This window comes from Conger conger, chromosome 3, assembly GCF_963514075.1.
Source record: "Conger conger chromosome 3, fConCon1.1, whole genome shotgun sequence".
NCBI lineage: Eukaryota > Metazoa > Chordata > Actinopteri > Anguilliformes > Congridae > Conger > Conger conger.
Window position 1 is genome coordinate 83,204,526 of NC_083762.1, and position 23,384 is coordinate 83,227,909.

General features: G+C 45.0%; 1 protein-coding gene across 5 annotated transcripts in view; it reads left to right on the plus strand.

Moving 5' to 3' along the window:
* Window positions 1-853: 853 nt before the first annotated feature.
* LOC133123788 (interleukin-1 receptor type 1-like) overlaps window positions 854-23,384 on the plus strand; it is a 32,687-nt gene continuing 10,156 nt past the window's right edge. Inside the window, exons 1-9 of one of the 5 annotated variants that reach the window (XM_061234332.1) lie at window positions 854-935; window positions 8,614-8,691; window positions 9,244-9,484; window positions 11,917-12,100; window positions 14,275-14,443; window positions 14,892-15,032; window positions 16,478-16,619; window positions 16,955-17,112; window positions 17,361-17,504. In XM_061234332.1, the coding sequence (XP_061090316.1) occupies window positions 8,622-8,691; window positions 9,244-9,484; window positions 11,917-12,100; window positions 14,275-14,443; window positions 14,892-15,032; window positions 16,478-16,619; window positions 16,955-17,112; window positions 17,361-17,504 (1,249 nt within the window). In that variant the 5' untranslated portion in view covers window positions 854-935; window positions 8,614-8,621. Of the gene's footprint in view, window positions 936-2,741; window positions 3,014-3,619; window positions 3,689-3,993; window positions 4,013-8,613; window positions 8,692-9,243; window positions 9,485-11,916; window positions 12,101-14,274; window positions 14,444-14,891; window positions 15,033-16,477; window positions 16,620-16,954; window positions 17,113-17,360; window positions 17,505-23,384 lie in introns of those variants that run through there. The other 4 variants (XM_061234336.1, XM_061234334.1, XM_061234333.1 and 1 more) reach the window with 4 other exon arrangements.

Sequence of the window (23,384 nt, forward strand, 5' to 3'; positions counted from 1 at the left end):
GAATGTAATAGAATCTAAAATGAACACATTATGAACTCCGCACGAGTACTGCGAGCATAGCGTCGTTACCTAGCTAGTCTACAGACTGTTACCACGCTCGACTAGTTCAAATGATGTCTCTGAACATCATTTTAAGGGCGACATAAATCGTTGGGTGAACTGAAAATGGTTAACGTAAGTCCTTAAATACATTGCAAACAAAATATGGCATATCTGTATTTGTAATCTAGTAAATTATCGTTTATCCCAGACCTCTCAATGAACGTTCAGCATTCAGGATCAGCAAATGCACGTGAATCCCACTATAGCACACCATACCAAGAAACCACTAGAGGGCGTGGTTGCATCAGTTTTAGCTATAATTTAACTAAGTAGATTCTACTCCATTACACGTGTGTGCATGTGCGTGTGCATGTTTGCATGCGTGTGTGTGTGTGTGTGTGTGTGTGTGTGTGTGTGTGTGTGTGTGTTATGCCACAGTTAATAATTGCAGAGAAGGCGTCATGTGAACATGGCACTGTTTCTGTGCCTGGGCAGCTCTGACTGTCTGGTGTCCCTGGAGCTGTGCCCTGGAGCTGTGCTCTGGAGCTGTGCCCTGGAGCTGTGCCCTGGAGCTGTGCCCTGGAGCTGTGCCCTGGAGCTGTGCCCTGGGGCTGTGCTCTGGAGCTGTGCCCTGGAGCTGTGCCCTGGAGCTGTGCCCTAGAGCTGTGCCCTGGGGCTGTGCTCTGGAGCTGTGCCCTGGAGCTGTGCCCTGGAGCTGTGCCCTAGAGCTGTGCCCTGGAGCTGTGCTCTGGGGATGGGCCTCTTTGCAGTATATTGAGAAATCCCCTTCCTCCAACCGTCATTCTGTGGTCTGCAGGTCTGATGCTGATCTATGTCAGGACTCAGCCCAGTGCATAGGAAACAAATGCTGTTCAGCTCCAGTTCTGCCTGACGTGAGTATTCAACACTACATATCTGTCTTTCTCTTTCTTTCTCACCTTATCTTTCACCATCTCACTTTCTCTCTCTTTCCCACACTCTCTCTTTCTCATTCAATTAAATTAAATTCAAAATGCTTTATTGACATGACAAATTAGTTCACTTGTATTACCAAGCTTGGCTGAACAACAACAAACCCATGAAATAACTTATAATTAGTATATACAATATTAACAATAACGCACTGGCAAAATAAGCATGTGTGTGTTGTGTGTGTCTGCATGTTGTGTGTTTTCATGCGTGTGTCTGCATGTTGTGTGTTTTCATGCGTGTGTCTGCATGTTGTGTGTTTTCATGTGTGTGTGTGCGTGACTGGATCACTCACTGTCCCTCAGAGTCTGGCAAGAGAAGATGAATTGTGCTGCTAGGATGCAGCAATCCTAATTTTCTCCCAATAAAAAGGATATTTTATCAGTATCAAATTGGGGACATTTTTGGCTAAATTTGGGGTAGAATTAATTGTAATTAATTGTAATTGATTGTGGTTTGATAGTTTGCTACAGTGTACTGCGTTTTTAAGGCCAGATAACATTTCATTTTACTTTGTGATTTTGTTTCCCACTGAGTGATATAATTTTGTTTCAGTTGAGTTTCGGTGATCGCTTGTCTGGAGTGCAATTTGGGCATCTACACGAAAAATATGAATAAGCACCCAAGCCATTGGCTGTGGCAGTTAGAACCAATTTTTAACCAATGAGCTTGCATTGTTGTACAGCTGTATAATGTTTTGATACAGAGTGATGGCCTGACAAATGTACACTTTTAAACCCGAATTTATGGACTATAAACACAGGCAGAGTCAACATGTCAGTGAGGCTTTTTCCAGTGATAGGAAGGGATTTACAATGGTCTTGTAACAATGTTTTAACACAGAAATCCTACCTTATTGTACCTTTAAGACTTTTGTATGATAAGGTGGGTTCATCTTGTGATCCATGTAGACTTTGAAGTACTGAGGGTAACGTATCACCTTAGCCACTATAGGCTACAAGCTGCCATTTCAGGCTGGTTTGACACGTCAGACCTTTGATAACTTAGACATTTTTAGCCAACAAATGTGTCCCATATTGTATCATTTACATCTGAATCTAGTCCCATCCCCCAATTCCAATAGAGCAGGGGTCGGCAACCCTGGTCCTGGAGAGCCGCAGGGTGTGCTGACTTTCGTCTCCACCTTAAAATAAGCAAGCGACTCAGACCCAAGAAACCAGGTGAGGTGAGTTAACCGTGTAATCAACGGCTTTCATTGATCAATTAATGCCAAGCAACAACGAAAGCCAGCACACCCTGCGGCTCTCCAGGACCAGGGTTGCTGACCCCTGCAATAGAGAGTCATTCAAATTCAAAGAGGTTTCGTATCACTTGTAGGACCACCTGAAAATAAGACTCTGATGATGTTGATCAGTCATGGACATCAGGAAGTCATGGCATGCAAAGGATATGCTACCAAGTTTTTTAAAATTACAATTTAATCTATGATTGTGTTAATTTGTCAAATAACTTTTGAGGCACTAAAATTTGGGGGGAGTATGTGTCGAGTTATTTGGGTTTTTATTACCTCAATGCCTGCCTAAACTCGAAAATGGCTCAGAGAACAGAGGATGCCTGGCAACTCTTTGCATTTATTTTCCAAGCCGGCTGACGTCACTGGTGGTTGGCACGCTTTTGGGGAACTTCGTTGTCACTCAGAGTGAGAGGCTGGGAGCGAGGCCTGGAAAATTGGGTGGCCTTCTGGATCTTTCGTTTTGAATACTTATTTTTTTGTAATGATAATAAATTGATTATTTTGACAGTTATCCTCCGTTGTCTGCCGTTTTCTTGCCCTTGCTTTATTTAAGTATTTGTTATAGTTCCCTGTCCCTAGCAGGGAACATAAAATGGGGGCTCTTTCTTTTTTTTGGACCAATATTTGGCTCATTTTTTGAATAATTAGGCAATTTTCGTATTTTTGTGTGCGCACATCCGTTCTTGTTTTTTTGTTCTCCCGCCTTTCTAAATCGGTTTTGAAGCGCATTGTAACTGAGAAACGCTGGTAAGTTAGCCTTTTGATTATTTCTTTGGTTTGGTAGTGGGTTTATTTGAAAGCAAATCCGGGGGGAGATTCTGAGACGGGTGCGTGGGGGTTGGACCCAAAATGCACGACTCAGTATTACTCAATAGTAATATAAAGTCCCGTCAGGGCTTTATTCGGGACGAATCCCAGGAGCGTAGTCAAAACAAGCAAAGTCCATACACGTAGATCCAGCCAATAAAACAATAAATACACCGAAAACACGGTGCCGAGGGAAGAGGCGAACTCGTAGTCGGTAGACGTGCAGGGAGGTCCGGTCGCAGGAGAGTTGTCAGCGGGGCAGAAGTACAGGCGGGCGGCAGGCAGGGTCGTAGTCGAGGGCGATGCGGAAGTCGAAACCATAAACAAAACAGCGAGGCAAAGGTACAAAAGCAATAGGCGAGGACGTAATCAAAAACAAGCGATGGTCAACGAAACAGAAATCAATAAACACTGGTCAAAACCAGGCTTGGATCTTAACGTGAAATCAATGTGCTATACTGCTCAAGCGTTGCTTTGACGGACAAGAGGCAGACAATTTCGCAAAGAACAGAAGTGCGACTGGGCTATAAATGCGGGTGTAGACAGGTGTAGACAATTAGTTGGAGAGCAGCAAGGGAATGGAAAACAGGTGCGATGGATGACAAGTTTAACAAGGTAATTAGTAATCGTTAGTAATAAACCTATCCTGCCCTAGCATTAGTAAATTAGTAAATTACATGCACGAGAAACGTAAGGTAACATGAACACATGACTAGTATGTTAATATTACCCAATCGTGATCTAGCATTAGTAGATTTTAGTGAATAGACAATCGAAACAATTAGGATGTGAGTGACAGAAAGGGAGAGAGAGAGAAAGCCGGAATGCAAGGTTTGCGGAAAGACATTTGTTTAAACATCGACCAGTTTGCGTAACAATAAACATAAATCAAAACATAACACTAAACGAACTAAGAGGATAATAACTCAACATAACAAGGTAAAATAATCGTAACGAAAACATAACTAGACATGACAAGACAATTTATCGTAACAAGAAATAAACTAAACAACATGACGAATCTAGACTAACATAATACATGATAAGACAATACGTGACTAAGACAAAATGATAAAACCTAAAACAAGGCAAGACAGACCTGAAACGTGACAGATTCCTTGTGAGTCTTCAATTGGTACGCTTTTGAAGATATTTGAGGCTTAGTTTAATTTTTGGGGTAGGTTTATTTATTTTTAGGGGTCTTTAGGGGATTTACTAGTACAAAGGACGTTGTTTTCGTGGCGTCGGCGGTAAATGTGTAAAACCCATCTTTTGTGGGTTATTTCTGAAAATGTCCCTCTGCATTTCGTTTGTATCCCTTTGATTTAATTTAGCTTGCATTATAGTCCAAATTGCAGAACAGTACTCCATTAGCCTTACATCAGATTATAAAAAGCTTAAGGAAACACGGTTGAAGGCAGTAATGGACGGTCTGATGGATTTTCCTCTCTAACAGGGAAAATGGCTAAGTTCTCCACCTGCTTCAGATTTGTCAGCTGCCAGCAATATTTCTGAGCAGGAACTAAAGCTTCGGGAATATACTTTACAGGAGCGTAATTTACAGTTTGAGGCAGCTAAACTACGTGCTGAGCGAGAAAATCGACTAGTCAAGGAAAAAGAAATAGATAAAGAAATTGAACTCAAGAAATTACAGGTTCAGCTTGACTTGAGAAGACTCGAGCTCGACGCGCAGGAAAAGAAAGGCAGAGAGAACATCTTCGCGAGTGCGAAGAGCGTATTTCGCATTACGCAAGCTTGAATTCGAATTGGCTGAAAAGAGACTCACCATCACTCCACCAGTTCCCAGTTCCTTCAGCTCATCCTTCGCAAGACTTGTGGCCTCCTGTTTCTCTTGTTCGCTCGCCTGTGCGTGCTTTTTCTGCTCCTTCGAGTGCCTTTGTGGGTACGTTTGTTTCATCTGCTTCGGGTGGCGATTCTGTCACCGCGCCTCCGTTTAATTAATGTTCTACCAGGAGCGTTAAATACAAATGCTCCGTTGGGTGACAATGATGTTTCGCTTGATCCTGTTCGGCCTGTGCCACTGCAACCAGGCCAGCCTTTTGATGTTAGCCGTAACATTCGTATGGTTCCATCTTTTAAAACGTGAGATCGAAGTATATTTCACTCATTTCGAGAGGGTTGCGGTTACGCTGCAATGGCCGGTTGAGGTCCGGACTTTGCTTCTGCAGACTGTGCTGGGTGCCAAAGCACAAGCTGTTTATTCGGCCCTTAGTCTTCAGCAAAGTTTAGATTATAATTCTGTGAAAACAGCGATATTGCATGCATACGAGTTGGTGCCTGAAGTTCGTGGTGGTGTAAATCACAACGTGCACAAACCAGAGAGCAATTTCGAGAGATGATTTTGCTAGAGGAGTTTAAAAAATGCGTGCCAGACACAGTAGCGATGTATTTAAACGACCAAAAAGTAACAACACTGGCCCACGCTGCTGTCTGTGCTGATGAGTTTGTGCTTACGCACAAAAACACCTTTTTTTCGTCGTGAGACTACTCATCCTTCTGCTTCGCGGCAGACTTACCGGAATGCAAAGTCCGATAAGCCTCCGCCTCCGTCATCTAATAGTGAATCTCTTGAATGCTACTATTGCCACGAAATTGGCCATCTCATTGCTGCATGTTCTGCTTTAAAAAAGAAGAACGCGGCTTTGAAACAAAAAGGTGCAAAAGGTTCCGGTTGCGTGAGCAACTCCGTTCACTCACGTAGTGAAATAGATCAAGGTTATGAACCGTTCAGTTTTGAGGGAATGGTTTCACTCACAGGGCGTGAGGAAGACAACATTCATGTTAAAATGTTACGAGACACAGGTTCGGTTCAGAGTTTTATTCTTTCTTCTGCTTTGCCCTTTTCAGAGGAAACATATTGTGGCTCGTTCAAGGCATTGAACTAGGACATTTAAAAGTTCCTTTGCACTCTGTGTATCTTAAGAGTGATTTAGTTTCTGGGCGTTTTAAAGTGGCTGTTCGTCCGCAGCTGCCCATGGAAGGGTTCAGCCTTTTAATTGGGAACGATGTAGCTGGCGGAAAAGTTCCTCCTCTTCCTGAAGTTGTCTCAAAGCCTTTGACACACACTGATGTGGACTGTAGTTTGTCTGAAGCCTTTCCAGTGTGTGTAGTAACTAGAGCTCAAGCCCGCAAGTCTAACACCGACTTGTCTAATACGTTTATGTCACTGGAGAATCCATTCACTCCTTCTCGTCCCAGATCTTCAGCACATCGGTCGCTGTCTACGTCCGGTGGTGCTGAAGTTCCGAATTCGGCCCGGTCGCTGTTCACGCTGGAATTTAAACCTCTGCCCTGTCGTTGCCTATTGACTGAGACTTGATAATGCGTGAACAGAAAAACGATCCGTCTTTAGCCAAGTTTCGTGCTTCTGCTGCTGGGAAGGGAGATGTAGTGAATAAATCCATGGCATATTACTGGGAGAATGGCTTGTTGATGCGAAAGTGGACTCCATCTCCATTTCCATTCTGGCTCAGAAAAGTCCATGACATCCTTCAGGAGAGGGTAGCGTGATGGGTTGGAAACAGTCCAAGTCAGATGGGCAGACCAGTGAAACAGCTAGGTCACGTGAGGAGGGGGAAATGTTCATCTTGATGTCCTCAACTTTGCTAATGAAATTTCGCGTTTAGTTGGGGACACATCTGGTACTAGGGGTGTACTAGGGGCGGTACAGATAACATAGTTAATGGTACTGAATAGGACCTTGGAATTATGGGTTTTTGGAGATGAGGTCAGAAAAGTATGTTGCTCTCGCAGCCTTAACTGCTTCCTGATATTTGAGAAGATTGTCCCTCAGAATTTTATAGAAGCCAATTATACTTCCACTTCCGCTCTGCTCTTCTGCACTCCCTCCTTAGGGCTCTGGTGGTGCCATTTAGCCAGGGCAAACCTTTAGGTTTAGGCCTTTTCAATGTAAGGGCAACAGAGTCCAGAATAGAGGAGCAGGTGGTGTTAAATAAGAAGATAAGTTCCTCAGTGCTGAGATGGGGAGGAGAAGCCTCAACAGTGCAGGTATTGGGACCAGCTATGAGGGCCTCAGAGAAGAGTTAATGTAGCGAGAGCAGCGTACAGGGAAATGAGATTTAGTAGGTGAGAAAGGCAGAATCAGCGTACAGGGAGATGAGATTTAGTAGGTGAGAAAGGCAGAATCAGCGTACAGGGAGATGAGATTTAGTAGGTGAGAAAGGCAGAATCAGCGTACAGGGAGATGAGATTTAGTAGGTGAGAAAGGCAGAATCAACGTACAGGGAGATGAGATTTAGTAGGTGAGAAAGGCAAAATTGAATGAAATACAACAGCACTATGATCAGACAGAAAGGCATCAATTATTTCCATATTACAAATCAGAAAACCAAACGATAAGACTAGATCGAGTATATGGCCTAGTTTGTGAGTAGGGCCAGCAGTAAGCTGAGCAAGGTTCAAAGAACCAACTAGACGCATAAATTCAGTAACAAGAGGCTTAGAGGGACTGCAAACATGAATATTAAAATCACCAAGAATCAGGACTCTATCAAATTTGGGCATGGTATTTGAAAGAAAGTTTGTGTGATAAAGTCTTGGGATTAAGTCTTTATATATTTTTGGCGGACGATACACCAGAGTAATTAAAAGGGGACTGTCCAGGCCCACTTTAATTAACTGCACCTCAAAATGATCAGAGTTTAGAAGGCGGCAATTAAAATGCTTTTTAAACACAACGGCTAGACCCCCACTGCTACCCAACGGCTAACCCTACACCGGCAAGAAATCCAATCAATGGGTGGTAAAAAAGTCATTAAGAATAAAAGTCTTATTGGATAGAGATCTTGTGCTGATCAGTGCCATTTTGACTGGGGCAGCAGTAGATTCATAATACGATGAAGAGACCCATCGGCCAGGATGGTCACGTGACTGGCCACTGCAGATAACGGGAATGTGCAAAGATACTGTTTTTATCTGCCTATTTTGCTGCTGCAAGGCTTCCGAAAACAGACTGGTCACAATGGACTAATGGAAGGCTGGTTTTTCTGTTCTCTGAGTAGGGTTGCCACTCCTCCTGGATTCTCCGGGACTGTCCCGGATTTTTGTTGTCTGTCCTGGAAAAAATAATTAAATGAAATGTCCCAGGATCTCAGTATTTTTGAGTGTTGCATACATTAGTATTGCTTTATGAAATGTAGACAGCGTACCCAGTGTTCGTTCCTAAATGTAATGTGAGGAATGGTGCTGACACGTTATTAACCGTCACAAATTACACTCTTTATTTTTGTAATGAAAGAGGAATTGGCACCAAGCACAAGGTAGGTTCCTTCAGGCTCATGCACCCTCGAGAGCAATTGACAGTCAGTCAGTACTCAGTACTCAGTTTGCCAGCTTCGTATTTGTCCAGGACTGAGGTGGCAACCCTATCTCTGACCTGCTTTGTGGTGCTAGTCAGCTGGATCACAGCTGCCCATACCCTTCTGTCTGCTCTGCTTTCAGAAAAGGCTAAGCAGGAGGAATGTCGTTTTAAATGTTAATTTAATTTAATCTGTTCACAGTTACAGATATGAGTCAAACCTCATTCATCATCCTGATTTCTGCCGTCTTGCTCAGAGCTGCTGCTGTGGGGCTGGGCGGTAAGTACTGTGGCAGATCCTTTTACAAAAAGAATATACAATCTACTGGATATTATGTGCACACAAATGTCCCTCTCTTCTCCTTTCTCACTCTCTTCCTCTTATTGCCTATAGACGCACTGAGCACTTTATTAGGTACACCTCCACACCAGCTTGTTAATGCAAATATTGAATCAGTCAACTATATGGCAGCAACTAAATGCATAAAAGCATGCAGACATGATCAAGACATTCAGTTGTTTAAAAGAGCAAATGTCAGAATGGGAATGAAATGTAATCTAAGTGATCTTGACTGTGGAATGATTGCTGGTGCCAGACAGGGTGGTATCTCAGAAACTGCTGTTCTCCTGGGATTTTGACACACAACAGTCTCTAGAGTTTGCAGAGAATGGTACAAAAAGCAAAAACCAGACTGGTTAAAGCTGGCAGGAAGGTGACAGTAACACAAAGATGTACCACACATTACAAGTGGTATGCAGAAACGCATCTCTGAACACACAATGCATCAAACCTCTTAAGTGCATATGCATGACCGAGTGCATGTCTTTGCAGAGCGCTGTAAGGATTACCCTGCCCAGTCTTACTCTGTTCGTCAGGATGCTACCTTGCTCAACTGCACGTTGGCCCGCGCTGACATATTCAACTACAGCGCCACTCCGTACAACATCTCCTGGTACGACAGGAATGGGACCCAGCTGTTTGGACACAGGGGGAGGATCCAGGTTCATGGGGGCATGCTGTGGCTCCTGAACACTACCCTGGAGGACGCTGGCCACTATCGGTGTGTCGTGAGGTATGCTGTTTGGAGGGTGTGGGAGATGTTGGGGAGTGGGCTCTGGACAGGAAGTGTTCACTTATGCAAATGTTCACTGACAGGTTAACTTTTGCTTTGCATTTGTTCTGGCCAAATTCACTCTGTGTACTGATCATAAATGCTCTTCCAGACTTTGGTGGCTCCTCCTTGTTAACCCCCAAGAGTGCAATTTCCACCTTTGTACTAGTCCTATAAAAGTGTCTATATAAATAACTATGAACTGCACACACATGGTTGAAGACTTAAATGAAAGAAGAGGCTGGTTTTGAATGAGCAGAGCATGTACATAGTATACAGAAAAGATACATTAAAATAAAATAAAAAATACAAGACAACATGTCTTCATAGTTTAGCACTGAATATCCCAATTTCTAAGTCAGACCAACCCAGAACTACTTTGTATTTGTGCACATCTCAATGTCAACTTGTGTACAGACAGTAAAGATATTGACAACTATTCAAATTCCACAAGAGTTTTCCAAAACTGCTCCCAGATGTCCTCAAGTTTCCCCAAATCTCTGCAAATACAAAACATCTGCATATCTTTTTGTCCAGAAACATGACTGACCTTCACATGTGTTTTAGTATGAGAGAGGGTTTTTTTTTTTAAGCATGCCCAAATTGTCCAAAAAGCTCTCCAAAAAGGATTACTCATCCTAATGCTTTCTGCCCAACCTGTCTCACATTTAAAATGGAACTTTATTTCAAAATAAGGTTAACCAGAGCCCTGTTAGCCCTGTTAACCAGTACAATTGCAGGTTTCATCTATGGCAAGTCCAGATTCTGTAATTGCCTGTTGCCACCTCATATCACATGGATGTGGGGTTGGATTTTTGGAGGCAAACCAACATACATTTTTACAAAAGTACCATATCGGAACATGCACTGACCCAAAGAAATATGATGTCAGCTGTGCCACCAAACTCCAACCCACAAATGTGCTAAAAGGAACTGTCCTCTGATATTGACGTATCCTACAGGCATGTAGGCATGACGGCTGGATAAGTACCCCCAGGATAACCAAAAAACATAGTTTTACCCATCCCTGTGGTGAAAGTGTATTCTGCACAGATTTATGTCGGACAAATTTAAATTAAATATTGTGGGGTTTTGCAGAAAAAGTTGCTTGTTTTCAAATAACAACTTTATTTTCAAACTTGCTCGGAAAACATGTCATTTCTAACTTGTCGGCTAAAACCACTAATTCAAGTAGCGTAACTGATGTCACCTTAATGGTGCATCTCCTAAATGCCTCCGGGTGCTACAGGGAATTCTGACGCAGAGGGACACCTTCAACGAGCGATGAAAACGTTCACACATCCCAGGTGATAAGCCGTGGTCCGATGTAGCGTCACCCCCAGCTGGCGGGTGATCACCACCCACAACTCCGATGTAGCGTCACCCCTAACTGGCGGGCGATCGCCGCCCACAACTCCGATGTAGCATCACCCCTAACTGGCGGGCGATCGCCGCCCACAACTCCCATGTGAACTGAGCCCCACGGTCAGAGGACAAGTCGGCCGGGACCCCGAAACGCGAGACCCACAAACTGATGAATGCTCGGGCGACCTCAGCCGTGGTGGTAGCAGTCAGCGGTATCACCTCCGGCCAGTCCCACTGTAGAGCTATCTAAAGCATCAACGACAATGTGGGGTTTTGCGGAAAAAGACAAGTTGCTCGTTTTCAAATAACAACTTTATTTTTGAACTTGAATTTTGAATTTTCGGCTAAAACCACTAATTCAAGTCACATAAATGATGTCACCTCACTGGTGCGTCTCTCAAACGCCTCCAGGCGCTACAGGGAATTCTGGCTGTTACTAAGTGGTCTCCACAATATTATGATTATGAAATAAACTTCAACATTAGTCAGAAAACAGTCATAGCTTCATAACCAGGTGGGTTATTTGGTTCCATAAATATGTCTGTATTGAATAATTAGCTAAAAAAAGATTATAGCTAAAAATAAAAAAAATTGTTTATTCGTGCAACTTCTGAATTGTATATTTTTGTTTTTATATTGGAGCATAATTTTTTTACATAGAGAAATGTTATTAAGTATTGTTAGAATATGCCTTTTATTGTGTCAGTCTGTGTGCAGAGGGTTGTAACTGTGCGCTTGGCGAGGGGGAGTTGTATTTTCCTGTTTTGAAAATAAGAGGCTGATAAGCACAAAAATACTGTTCAAGCTAGCGGATAATCTTTTCAACCATCTGGCATCATCGTTTTACTGTTTTATTACGTTGCAGTTTATATTATCATAGAAATACGATAATTTGGGATGTTGATGACTCAACCACAAGGGGGCAGTGTTCATATGGTTAACTGGGTAATGCTTCTTCTCTAAACTAAGAACTCCTCTTCAGAATGAGTGCTCTTCTGAGCTGTAAGCTGCTTTCTTCCAACAAACAGAACTCCTGCCCAGTGCTTTGAACAAGTCTCAGAGCTGATTGTGAATGAAACCATGCCAGAGAACTGTATGCAACCATTCTCAACGTCTGAAAAACAAACCACCAAAACCAATGGTCGTCTGTACTGCCACATACTGCCCACATACATGGCCATTGTGAACAGCTTTTCCGTCCTGTGGTACAAGGTGAGTACTCCGAGTGAAACAGGATAAAGCAGGGAATAGCACAGCACAGATTGTTCCTCTCGCTGGGGCCCACTTAGATCGCATTCCAAGGCTGCTTCACTAAAGCACTGATTGCAAGTTAACCATGACGCATAAACTAGTCTAACACACATTTTGAACACATATAAATAAACATCTATAACCAGCCATAGAAAACATATAGTGGGTATCCCTATTCTTGCTACTTTGCCTATTCTGGCCACTTTTTCTGTATTTCCAGGTTATTTTTTCCACTGCAGAGAAACATCATCAGTAGAAGTAAGCCCTAATGCAACCCCTTAAGTTTCTTATATCATGGCCATATATACATTTTTATTCGTATAAAAATCTTGAGATTCGAGCTATGCTTTTAATAGACAACATAATGATTTGATCAGGCGATAGATAAAATGTTGTTTTTTTAAATGTACCAAAGAAAGAAAAGCATTATAGCCAGATACAGGTGTTGATTGAGGCCAGTTTGTATTCAGTCCTTTCCATAATGAGAAGTGAGATTTGTGCCAAGCCAAATTCCCAGGAAATATACCTAATGCATATAATTGTTTAGCATATGTGGAAAAAAACCCTGCTGCTGAAACCCTAACCCAACTCTTACCCTGCTGCTGAAACCCTGACCCAACTCTTACCCTGCTGCTGAAACCATAACCCAACTCTTACCCTGCTGCTGAAACCCTGACCCAACTCTTATCCTGCTGCTGAAACCCATACCCAACTCTTACCCTGCTGCTGAAACCCTAACCCAACTCTTACCCTGCTGCTGAAACCCTGACCCAACTCTTATCCTGCTGCTGAAACCCGTACCCAACTCTTACCCTGCTGCTGAAACCCTAACCCAGCTCTTACCCTGCTGCTGAAACCCTGACCCAAGTTTTACCCTGCTGCTGAAACCCTAACCCAACTCTTGCCCTGCTGCTGAAACCCTAACCCAACTCTTACCCTGCTGCTGAAACCCTGACCCAACTCTTATCCTGCTGCTGAAACCCGTACCCAACTCTTACCCTGCTGCTGAAACCCGTACCCAACTCTTACCCTGCTGCTGAAACCCTGACCCAAGTCTTACCCTGCTGCTGAAACCCTAACCCAACTCTTACCCTGCTGCTGAAACCCTGACCCAACTCTTACCCTGCTGCTGAAACCCTAACCCAACTCTTGCCCTGCTGCTGAAACCCTAACCCAACTCTTACCCTGCTGCTGAAACCCTGACCCAACTCTTATCCTGCTGCTGAAACCCGTACCCAACTCTTACCCTGCTGCTGAAACCCGTACCCAACTCTTACCCTGCTGCTGAAACCCTGACCCAAGTCTTACCCTGCTGCTGAAACCCTAACCCAACTCTTACCCTGCTGCTGAAACCCTGACCCAACTCTTACCCTGCTGCTGAAACCCTGACCCAACTCTTACCCTGCAATGTCCACGAGCTTATACAAAACAGACCAGCTAGGCTACCTAACGCACTAGCTGGTCTGTTTTATAAAAGCAATTAAATCAATGAATGGAATAGCATAAAACAATCTTTGCAACCAATCCATCCATCCATTATCTTAACCCGCTTATCCTGATCAGGGTCGCAGGGTGGCTGGAGCCTATCCCAGCATACATTGGGCGAAAGGCAGGAATACACCCTGGACAGGTCGCCAGTCCATCGCAGGGCACACACACCATTCACTCACACCCTCATACCCATGGGCAATTTAGACTCTCCAATCGGCCTAACCTGCATGTCTTTGGACTGTGGGAGGAAACCGGAGTACCCGGAGGAAACCCACACAAACATGGGGAGGACATGCAAACTCCACACAGAGAGGCCCCGATCTTTGCAATCCTGCACTTTAATTTACATGCTCAATACGAACAGCTGAGCCAATTTCTGAAAGATTTGCAGTCAATTTTGTTTGGCTCACATTTGAGAATGACGTTTTTGTTTAAAAAGTGGCCAGAATTGGCAAAGTGATGTTAAAACCATAAAAATGCAACAAATAATTTTAATTCATTTTATATGATTGGCTACAGGGTTGGAATTAGAGGGGAAGGTGGGTATCAGGTCAGGTGATACCTAAAAAGTTGGACTTCAGAAAGTTCAGCCAGGCTGAGCCAGTGTGAAACAGAACTGGACCCATGGTCTCTCTCCTCCACAGGGCTGTAAGCTCATCCAGGACGGGGAGAAGTATGAATTTGTAGGCAACGATGCCCTCCAAGTGAATAACGTCTCTCCCAGTGATGCAGGGTTTTACACCTGCCACCTCAATTTCAATCTATCTGGAACCATGGGCCACATTGCCCGGACAATTGATTTACAGGTGAAAGGTGAGACTGAGTTCTGTTAAATCCATCTCTGGTTCATTCACTGTGGCATGCACCGAGAATAATAATACTGAACTGTGAGCTGTCGTGTCGTCAGCCTTGGAGAGTTGCATGTAACATAGCTACTAGGTTAACTTCATTTCCAAATAGTGTGTGTTATTAAAACAATTAGGTTTCAAGTATTTATTTCTTCAAAGTAGCTACATAACATGGATAATGCTACATATCCCCTGGGTTCAACTGCAGTGTCTGTGTCTGTGATAGTGTGTGTTGGACCCTTGACCAAGGCCCTTGATGCCATATTGCTCCAGGTGGGATTGGCCCCTGCTTAGTCTAATCAACTGTAATATGGCTTTGACAAGATATCTTAAGTAAAAGGAAAATGTCTAAAAGCATCATGCACCCTCTGTTGGTATTAAACAGAACTGCAGCATTTGCCTTTTGTTGATAGTGTCTGGGTGTATCCATGATTACCATGTCACATGTCCAAATGAGGAAATCTTGATTTTACAATCAAGTCTCTTCACAGATGAAAGTTATCAAAAGCCCTTGATGAGTCAACCAGATAATAAGTCGGTCAGTGCAACTTACGGTGAGCAAGCCTCGACATGCCCACATGTGTGCACAAATGCATACGCACACACACCACGTATACACATGCATATGCACACACACACCACGTATACACATACATATACTCACACACACCACGTATACACATACATATGCACACACACACCACGTATACACATACATATGCTCACACACACCACGTATACACATACATATGCACACACACACCACGTATACACATACATATGCACACACACACACCACGTATACACATACATATGCACACACACACCACGTATACACATACATATGCACACACACACCACGTATACACATACATATGCACACACACACCACGTACAAGCACACACACACACAAACACACATGCACACATTGCTGCCCGCTGCGTTTGTCCATCATGTCCAATGATGACTTCCTCCTCTGGAATTAGTGATGGGTTCTCATGTGGCTGTATAATCCAATGCGTGATCTGCTCTGCCTGCCACAGACAGTGCAGGTGTAATCCAACAATGGTGAAGCACCCAGTGTCTGAGCTCCACTTCTTATGCTGCAGAGATGATCTGGCACAGGATGCTCAAAGGTTTGGTGGGCAGCCATACTTTCCTGAGAATTTCTATCCACAGTGCTTATGCCTTTGTAAAATCTGCACTGGGATTCTGGAAGAAGTTGCACATCTGGGACAACACTTTGCCTCTGATCTCAGATTCCCTTCAGTAAAGATAACACTGTGCCTCTGATCTCAGATCCCCTTCAGTAAAGATAACACTGTGCCTCTGATCTCAGATCCCCTTCAGTAAAGATAACACTGTGCCTCTGATCTCAGATTCCCTTCAGTAAAGATAACACTGTGCCTCTGATCTCAGATCCCCTTCAGTAAACACTGTGATTCCCTCAGATTCCCTTCAGTAAAGATAACACTGTGCCTCTGATCTCAGATCCCCTTCAGTAAAGATAACACTGTGCCTCTGATCTCAGATCCCCTTCAGTAAACACTGTGATTCCCTCAGATTCCCTTCAGTAAAGATAACACTGTGCCTCTGATCTCAGATCCCCTTCAGTAAAGATAACACTGTGCCTCTGATCTCAGATCCCCTTCAGTAAAGATAACACTGTGCCTCTGATCTCAGATTCCCTTCAGTAAAGATAACACTGTGCCTCTGATCTCAGATTCCCTTCAGTAAAGATAACACTGTGCCTCTGATCTCAGATCCCCTTCAGTAAAGATAACACTGTGCCTCTGATCTCAGATTCCCTTCAGTAAAGATAACACTGTGCCTCTGATCTCAGATCCCCTTCAGTAAAGATAACACTGTGCCTCTGATCTCAGATTCCCTTCAGTAAAGATAACACTGTGCCTCTGATCTCAGATCCCCTTCAGTAAAGATAACACTGTGCCTCTGATCTCAGATCCCCTTCAGTAAACACTGTGCCTCTGATCTCAGGAGCCCCCTTCAGTAAGATCTGCCGGGTGTGTGTGCCCGGAAAAGCCTATGACACGGTGGATGTTTACTGGGTGTGGCAGAAAGCGGACAAGTCAGAAGGCTTCATTTCTTCCAATATTTCATATCGCGTACACCAGGCGAGGTGAGGCCAGCACTGCATGCTTTTTGAACTCACTGCCCAGTGGACATTATGTGCCTGTCTAGACATCAACCCCATCTTCCATCTTCCATCTTTCATCTCATGCTACCTTTGGTCATCATGATGGTTTATGGTGGACCTGAAACTTTTCTTTTCCTAAATTATTTAGATAATGAGATTCATATATTTAAAAAAGGAAAAATGGACAGGCCTTCCCTCCTCTCATATTCCTGTAATGTATCATATTTCAGTTCTGTATTCACACAGAAAGCTGAGAGGGTGACAGATAGAGAGAGGAGGATTTCAGTCCTTAACTGAAATATCTTATTTTTCCACAGAATAAAAATACTGGGAAATGAAGAGGAAGAGGCAGGGGAGATTGAGAGGCCGCTGAATTTTGCAGAAGTAACTGAGGAGGATTTTAAGTACACTTACATATGCATGGTCAGTAGTGATCAAGAACTAGTCACAGGAAACTTCACTTTGCAAAGATCTGGTAAGTGTTTGGAATCTTTTTTTAAATTAAATTTTTTCAATATTTGCCAGTCAAAATAAGTCTAGCAGCCTTCAGAGTATAATAAAAAGATATGTGTACAATTCTCAAAATTAGGGTTAGGGTTAGCGTCCAACTCAGGGATCTGGAGGCTGCAGTAGCTGATCTGAAGATCTGCAGTGATTCAGCAGTTTGTGTTTTTGACTGTGCTTTGGTGCCCTGGTCATATTGTTCCCTGCCTCCGCCTGCAGCTCCAAACCTCTGCACTCCCTTGGTTCTGGTGTTTGTGGGGCTTGTGCTCCTCCTCGGGATGGGTGCCATCGCATACAGACGGCTGAAGATAGACGCCACTCTGTGGTGCAGAGCCAGTTTCCCCTCTCTCTATCCAAAGCCAGGTACTCTTTACAACGTACTGATGATGGGGAGGATATGCTGCATAACCATTTGGACAATGACACAATTTTTGTTCCCTATTTTAAGGGACCAAATGTAATTGGTCAATTTACCATAATAAATAATAAATAGTCATCATGTACACTCAGTGTGCACTGTATTAGGTTGACCTGTACACCAGCTTTTTAATGGAAATATTGAATCAGCCAATCATGTGACAGCAGCTAAATGCATAAAAGAATGCTGACCTGGACAACAAAGATAAGGACCAGAGCCTATTTGATCCGTTTTTAAAATCCAGTGAGTAGCAGTTCTGCAGACAGAAACGCCTTGTTAATGAGAGAGGTCAGAGGAGAAGGGCCAGACTGGTCAAAGCTGACAGGAAGGTGACAGTAACACAAATAACCACACATTACAGCAGTGGTATGCAGAAGAGCATCTCTGAACACACAATGTGTCATGCCGCTATATGGCTACAGCGTCTATCTTAGACAGTTTCTTCTTAGCTTAGGCCACATTCTAACTAACCTTCTCTCTCCCCCTAAATCAGAAAGTTACTGCCCAGATGGAGACACCAAAAGCCACTGCTTAATAAAGTGCCAGGTGGCTCCAAACAATTAGCAGTAGAAAACTGGAAGGATAAAACGCTAGGTTAAACGCGTCTAAACTTTATTGATTTAGCTAGCTATGCTACTGCACAAAGAAAGCTATCAGGCGCTAACGTTAAATGAACATTATAATCAGCTAGCTTCGCGTTGCTGCTTAACTTAGTAGAGGCTTGACAAGGAAAAAGCCTCTTAACATTAAAATGTTGTCTAAACGCTTAATTTGACCCAGAAGGATGACCAGATTAAATAATATGGTTTATAGTCAGTCTTGCTAAACGGCTGTACGTGAACTCAAAGAAAATAATCCATGTACTGGGTAGCTAGCAACTAGCCAGTAATTTTATTTATCTCAGGACAGAATACACCCAAAATGTTAGCCGGAATCTGTTCATATTGAACTGCGGTTAACACTAACACTTAACACTGGAGGTAAACTATCCACTAACAGTAAGAACTTGCTTCCAAGAGGCCAAACAACTGAGTGCTTAACAGATTTTCGCCTTAAAAGCAATGCAGCGAATGCCCCATAAGCCCCAATACGCCCCATACCCCCCATACCCCCCATACCCCCCATAAGCCCCAATACGCCCCATACCCCCCATACCCCCCATACCCCCCATAAGCCCCAATACGCCCCATACCCCCCATACCCCCCATACCCCCCATAAGCCCCAATACGCCCCATACCCCCCATACCCCCCATACCCCCCATAAGCCCCATACCCCCCATAAGCCCCATACCCCCCATACCCCCCATACCCCCCATACCCCCCATAAGCCCCAATACCCCCCATACCCCCCATACCCCCCATACCCCCCATAAGCCCCATACCCCCCATACCCCCCATACCCCCCATAAGCCCCATACCCCCCATACCCCCCATACCCCCCATACCCCCCATAAGCCCCATACCCCCCATACCCCCCATACCCCCCATACCCCCCATAAGCCCCAATACGCCCCATACCCCCCATACCCCCCATACCCCCCATAAGCCCCATACCCCCCATACCCCCCATACCCCCCATAAGCCCCATACCCCCCATAAGCCCCATAAGCCCCCATAAGCCCCCATAAGCCCCATAAGCCCCATACGCCCCATAAGCCCCATAAGCCCCCATACCCCCCATAAGCCCCCATATGCCCCATAAGCCCCCATACGCCCCATACCCCCCATACCCCCCATACCCCCCATAAGCCCCATAAGCCCCATAAGCCCCCATATGCCCCATACCCCCCATACCCCCCATAAGCCCCATAAGCCCCATAAGCCCCAATACGCCCCATACGCCCCATACCCCCCATAAGCCCCATAAGCCCCATAAGCCCCCATACGCCCCATACCCCCCATACCCCCCATACCCCCCATAAGCCCCATACCCCCCATAAGCCCCCATACGCCCCATACCCCCCATACCCCCCATACCCCCCATAAGCCCCATACCCCCCATAAGCCCCATACCCCCCATACCCCCCATACGCCCCATACCCCCCATAAGCCCCATAAGCCCCATAAGCCCCCATACGCCCCATACCCCCCATACCCCCCATACCCCCCATAAGCCCCATACCCCCCATACGCCCCATACCCCCCATACCCCCCATACCCCCCATAAGCCCCATACCCCCCATAAGCCCCCATATGCCCCATACCCCCCATACCCCCCATACCCCCCATAAGCCCCATAAGCCCCATAAGCCCCCATACGCCCCATACCCCCCATACCCCCCATACCCCCCATACGCCCCATACCCCCCATAAGCCCCATAAGCCCCATAAGCCCCCATACGCCCCATACCCCCCATACCCCCCATACCCCCCATACCCCCCATACCCCCCATACCCCCCATAAGCCCCATACCCCCCATAAGCCCCCATACCCCCCATACCCCCCATACCCCCCATACCCCCCATAAGCCCCATAAGCCCCCATACGCCCCATACCCCCCATACCCCCCATACCCCCCATAAGCCCCATACCCCCCATAAGCCCCATACCCCCCATACCCCCCATACCCCCCATACCCCCCATAAGCCCCATACCCCCCATAAGCCCCATAAGCCCCATACCCCCCATAAGCCCCCATAAGCCCCATACCCCCCATAAGCCCCATAAGCCCCATACCCCCCATAAGCCCCATAAGCCCCATAAGCCCCCATACGCCCCATACCCCCCATAAGCCCCATAAGCCCCCATACCCCCCATAAGCCCCATACCCCCCATACGCCCCATACCCCCCATACCCCCCATAAGCCCCATAAGCCCCATACCCCCCATACCCCCCATACCCCCCATAAGCCCCATACCCCCCATAAGCCCCATAAGCCCCATACCCCCCATACCCCCCATACCCCCCATAAGCCCCATACCCCCCATACCCCCCATACCCCCCATAAGCCCCATAAGCCCCATAAGCCCCATACCCCCCATAAGCCCCATAAGCCCCATACCCCCCATAAGCCCCGGAAAAACCAGACAACAAGACACACGGAAAATCATCCCGCTAATCACCACCTACTCAGCATTTAGCCTAGCTGCAAACAGAAAAATTTAATTTAATCTAACCCGCACCCTACAGAACACAAACATTATCCAGAACTATAAAATTATCTCAGCGTATAAAATAAATAAAAATCTTAAAGATCATCTGGTGAGCAGCAATCTACCAGAAATGAATACTATACCTACACAGCGCCCAGTATTCTACAAACAAGCCACTACAATTAGGAACACCACGACTAACACAACCTACATAATAAAACAAACACTAACCAAAAATACTAAAAACTGCATATATGCCAGTAAGTGCAAGCAATGTGGTATAAAATATGTAAGAGAGATAGGGAATACAATTAAATGTAGACGAGCACAACATATATATATATAATATTAGAAATCACAGAGAGACAGACACACACCTGGTGGCTCATTTCCTTCACCACGGACTTGAGGCACTAGAAATATTGGGCCTTCAAACAAATAATAGCTGGACACGGGGAGAGATGCAGGTTTGAGAAACACTGGATTCTCAAACTTAGAACTCTATTTCCAAGAGGACTAAATCAACGCACATAGAGCACCGACACAAGAGGGACCAAATTCTTCCTACTTAAAGGCTTCAGTACCCTGAATGGCCAGTGCAAACTTTTATTTCCCAAGAGGCCCTAATATGGGACAACTTGGGAAATAAAGATTTCTTACTTACCTAACCCTAACCCTAACACTAACACTAACCCTAACTCTAACACTAACATTGCCTGTCCTCTGAACCCTAATGAGCTGGAGACCACGGAAGGGTAATAGAGCCACTCAAAGCCCTGACCCAGAATACTATTAATTAAAAATAAATTCTAACCCTGAGTCCCCATATCAAGTAACATAAAGTAACATAAATTTAATAGAGTTCTTTTTTGATGCAGGTGTCATTTGCTGATTTAGGTTGGGTATTTAGTATGATTTTCATGAGTTTAGTAGTATTAATTATATACAGTCAGCACTATCACTCATACAGTGCTGTCTAAGGCACCCTAGATTTTCTTTTTATGAATTTGGACTTAGATTTTTTATATTTATCTTTTGTTTTCAGCATTAGTGTATTGGTAGAAAATAGCAAAATTTATATTTCCAAACAATCAGTTCCTAAAAGATTAAATTATTATTTGCATTTCATTAAAGTAAGTACATATTAAGTAATCGACCACTTTTGCAAAAAAATACATGAATAAATAAATAAATAAATAAAACCTTGATAAAGGCTATCTGTGATTACCTGGAAAGCCAGAAGCAAGCAAGAGAGCAAAGGTCTGCAGAAGCGCTGTGGCAAGTTCTCCAATATGTTTAGGACAAACTATTATTAAACTACTATTCAGTAGATGTATTGAATAACTAATGTAATATTGTCCTCCAAGAGGGCCCACATCCGCTGCTAAAAAAGCCTACTCTGGTTCCCTCCATCATCCAGAACTACTGGTATCTCTTCTTCCTTTTCTTTCTAAAACCATAGAACCATAGAACGAGCCGCTTCTAGTCAACTTTCTTCTTTCTTTTCTAACAACAACCTGCTGGACCCCCATCAGTCTGGCTTCAGATGGGGCCACTCGACAGAGACCGTGCTCCTCTCCGTCAGTGAGTCACTCCATGCCGCACGAGCAGCCTCCCTCTCCTCTGTCCTCATTCATCTAGATCTCTCTGCTGCCTTTGACACTGTGGATCACTCCATCCTCCTGTCCGCCCTGTCAGCAACGGGCATCTGTGGCACAGCCCTGGACTGGATTGAGTCCTACCTCTCTGATCGCTCCTTCCAGGCTGCCTGGGCTGATACGGTATCGACACCTTGGCCCCTTGCCACAGGAGTTCCCCAGGGCTCAGTCCTAGGCCCGCTTCTTTTTTTCTCTTTACACTCGTTCCCTTGGCCCTGTGATCACTGCACGGGGGCTATCCTACCACTGCTATGCAGACGATACCCAACTCTTCATCTCATTCCCACCATCTGATACACAGGTTTCATTACATTACATTACATTATTGGCATTTGGCAGATGCTCTTATCCAGAGCGACTTACAGTTCATCAGACTAAGCAGGAGACAATCCTCCCCTGGAGCAATGCAGGGTTAAGGGCCTTGCTCAAGAACCCAACGGCTGTGCGGATCTTATTGTGGCTACACCAAGATTGGAACCACCGACCTGGCGTGTCCCAGTCATTTACCTTAACCGCTACGCTACAGGCCGCCGTTTCAGCCCATATCTCTGCTTGCCTGAGTGACATCCAGAGCTGGATGGACAACCACCGTCTAAAGCTCAACCCAGGTAAGACTGAAATGATATTCATCCCTGCTAATACCTCTCCTCATCTGGATCTCTCCATTTCCCTCAGGGATACCACACTCACGCCATCACCCAGTGCAAGGAACCTCGGCGTGGTGATGGGCAGCAGACTGTCCCTCTCCGAGAACATTGCGGCGGTGACCCGGTCATGCAGGTTCTTCCTATAAAACATACGGAGAATCCACCCCTTTCTCACCCCCTACTTGACCCAGCTCCTGGTCCAAGCGATGGTTCTGTCCTTCCTGGACTACTGCAATTCCCTCTTGGCTGGCCTCCCAGCGTCCGCCATCAGACCCCTCCAACTTATCCAGAATGCAGCAGCTTGTCTGGTCTTCAACCTTCCCAAATACTCACACGTCACCCCCCTGCTTACTTCCCTCCACTGGCTGCCTGTCATGGCTTGCATCAAATTTAAAACATTGGTGCTAGCCTTCCAAGCAGTTAAG